Source organism: Poecilia reticulata, linkage group LG2 (assembly GCF_000633615.1).
Source record: "Poecilia reticulata strain Guanapo linkage group LG2, Guppy_female_1.0+MT, whole genome shotgun sequence".
Classification (NCBI taxonomy): domain Eukaryota; kingdom Metazoa; phylum Chordata; class Actinopteri; order Cyprinodontiformes; family Poeciliidae; genus Poecilia; species Poecilia reticulata.
The window spans coordinates 11,166,767-11,169,478 of NC_024332.1; the positions used below are offsets into that span (position 1 = coordinate 11,166,767).

Genomic DNA, 2,712 nt, shown 5'->3' on the forward strand with positions numbered 1-2,712 from the left:
AATAATAAAAACACACCATCTTCGGATTAATGAAGGGGTGATATGTTGTTTTTCAAGTATTTTCCTCAATTTTTAACTAGATCTTGAAACTAGTGAAAGAAAGATGGTGACAGAGAAATGGGGTTGGTTGGAGAAAGGAGGGAGAAAATCATTTTTACAGCTAAATGAAATTAGCAGCCTTAAAGAGCCTAAGGGCAAAGTGAAGTTCTGTCCCCTGGGGCTACACTTTACAGAAGGAAGGAATGAATTAAGCTTCAGTGGATATTTCCCCCCTCCTCTTGCCCTTTTTTTATAATCCCTCCCACTCTTTAGTTGTTTAACAAATGTAGGATAAGTAAAAGAGAGGGGGTTGAGTGGGTGAGGGGATGAATAAAAGGGTATAAAAGCAGGTTTTAAAGGTGAGGAAAAGTAGAAGTGAAGATTGTGATGTTTTTGGCAGCTCCCATTTTGTTTCAAATATAAACTGTAAAAACTGGAATATTTCTTCATCCACGTTTAAATTTTTTTATTTTCTCCTGTCTGTTGGAAGGGATCGAGTCATGAACCCAGGGACGTTCACCAGCTCTGGCCCCCTGTCCTGGGCCATGTATCTCATGAGGAAAGGCCACACGGGCAGCGGACTCTTTGGTAAAGTAATCATAACTGATGTTCTCATTTTCCATGTTGTGGAATGACGATAAATTTAAAGAATTGGTATTTCTTTCTCTGATGTTTGTTCAGAGAAGCATGCTCCACTGCATCCCACCCATTGTCTGTACTGTGATTGACTGATGGCGTCTTACTTCTAACACCACTGTATAAATAAACCAAACAAAAAAATTCATTTGCAACAAATGTGGTCCTGCCTTCTTCCCAGACAATATGGAAGTGATGGAGCTTGATCTAACGGCCTGACAAAGTCTGACTCTCAAAGTTTTGATGGAACCCTTGGACTAGAATCTTTTTTTAATATGGTTCTCAGGGCTAAGAAAATAGCAAATGGTGCTAAAAAGAAGAAGAGCATTTGGTGCTTGAAGTGGGTTAGAGATCTAGGTTGGCAGTAAATGGTGTAAACAAAGCAGCCATAAGAACCCAAGATATACCACAGAACATAAATGCATAGAACATAACTATTTTATATACTTTCTTCTTTTTACATGTGACACTAAAACTTGTATATTTGTTTTTATAGTCGCATAGTTTTTCAATATTTCTCCTGTGTACGCCGGTACATTTCATTGCAAAATTCACTGTCATGTCTTTGTTCAGTGACAATAAGATTAATTGATTGTCTGACTTTGCACCGATGACATTGTAAAACTGAGGATGACGACGATGATGACTCATCTGTTTAGCAATATCAGCTCAGGTGCCTCAAAAGAATTTGGAAACCACATAATTGATAGATTATGTTAAAAAAACAAAAAGAAGAAAATAAATGATTGTTTTTACTCTTTTTGTATTAGCAAAGGGAAAGGCCAATAATATTCTCAGGAAGTTTGATAGGTGATTAAGGCTGTGAATAGATTCTGGATCAGAGGACAGCAGGGAAGATCGTATTACGATCTGGTCTATGGGAAATGCTAGATGACTGAAACGCAACACCACTCACTCTGTCATGTTTCTTTATTTCCTTTAACGTTTCTTGTCTGGGTTGTTGGGATATTATTTGTATTAGGCAACATTTAAACTTTCAGTAATATTGACTAATAATTTCCTTATCAAGCATAAGATTTAAAATCTTTAATTCAGTAAAAATTCTTAGCAACCAACACTTTTTTATGTATTCATTCAAACTTATGATTGTAAATCATTTATGCTGATAAGTATTTGTGGTATGGAATGAAAAGTATTCATACCCCTTTTATAAACTTTTCACAATTTAGTCACAACAAACCAAAAGTCTCCTTTTTCAATACATGATTCTGCAATATTTATTTACAAATACAAGTCTGTAGTATTCTGCCCCTTTCAATTCAGCACCACTAAATAAAATCAAGTAGTTTCAGATATCAGAGCCAGTACAATTCAGCTGTGTGTCATTTATTTTGAGTATAGTTATTGCTGCTTGGTTTCTGGCCTAAACTGGTACCAAGGAAAGAAGCTACCAAGAAGTTCATAATAACTTTGGATGAGCTGCAGAGATGCACAGTTCAGCTAGGAGAATCTCCTGACAGAACAACCATCATCATGCTAATTTTTATGTAAGGGTGCTATGAATAAACACAATGTTGAAAAAAGTCCAAAATCCTGTTTGCAGTTTATCACAAGCCATGCAGAGGACAGAGCAACATGAAGAAGATGGTCAGCTAAGGGAAAACAAGAGTGATTTTTTTGCCCATTTCTTGATGAATGTACCAACTGAGTGGAGCAAAGTGATAGTAACATTATATCTTTGTACCTACGGTGAAGCCAGTCAGGGCTGTGGCTCACTATCCACAGCTTAAGAAGAAGAATTTGTCCATATGATACATTTTACTCCATAAATCTGGCCTTATTGGAAGAATAGAAACAAAAAAGCCATAAGAAGTCCAGTAATATACTGTATGTTGGAAAAGCAATACAATACAAGAAACATGGTGGTGGCAGCATTATGCTGTGTGGATGTAGCTAAATCCAGGACAATTCTGCAAGAAAATCTGTTGGAGGCAGCATAAAACTTGAGACTGGGTGTATAGTTCACCTTCCAGCAGGTCAACCATCATAAACAAAGATTTAATAGACGTGTTTAGA

The 2,712-nt window shown here is 36.6% G+C and overlaps 1 protein-coding gene across 1 annotated transcript in view; it reads left to right on the forward strand.

The window, feature by feature from the left end:
* The first annotated feature begins 539 nt into the window (after positions 1 to 539).
* runx1 (RUNX family transcription factor 1) overlaps positions 540 to 2,712 on the forward strand; it is a 20,940-nt gene continuing 18,767 nt past the window's right edge. Inside the window, exon 1 of the mRNA XM_017308042.1 lies at positions 540 to 627. Within this exon, the coding sequence (XP_017163531.1) occupies positions 540 to 627 (88 nt within the window). The remainder of the gene's footprint in view (positions 628 to 2,712) is intronic.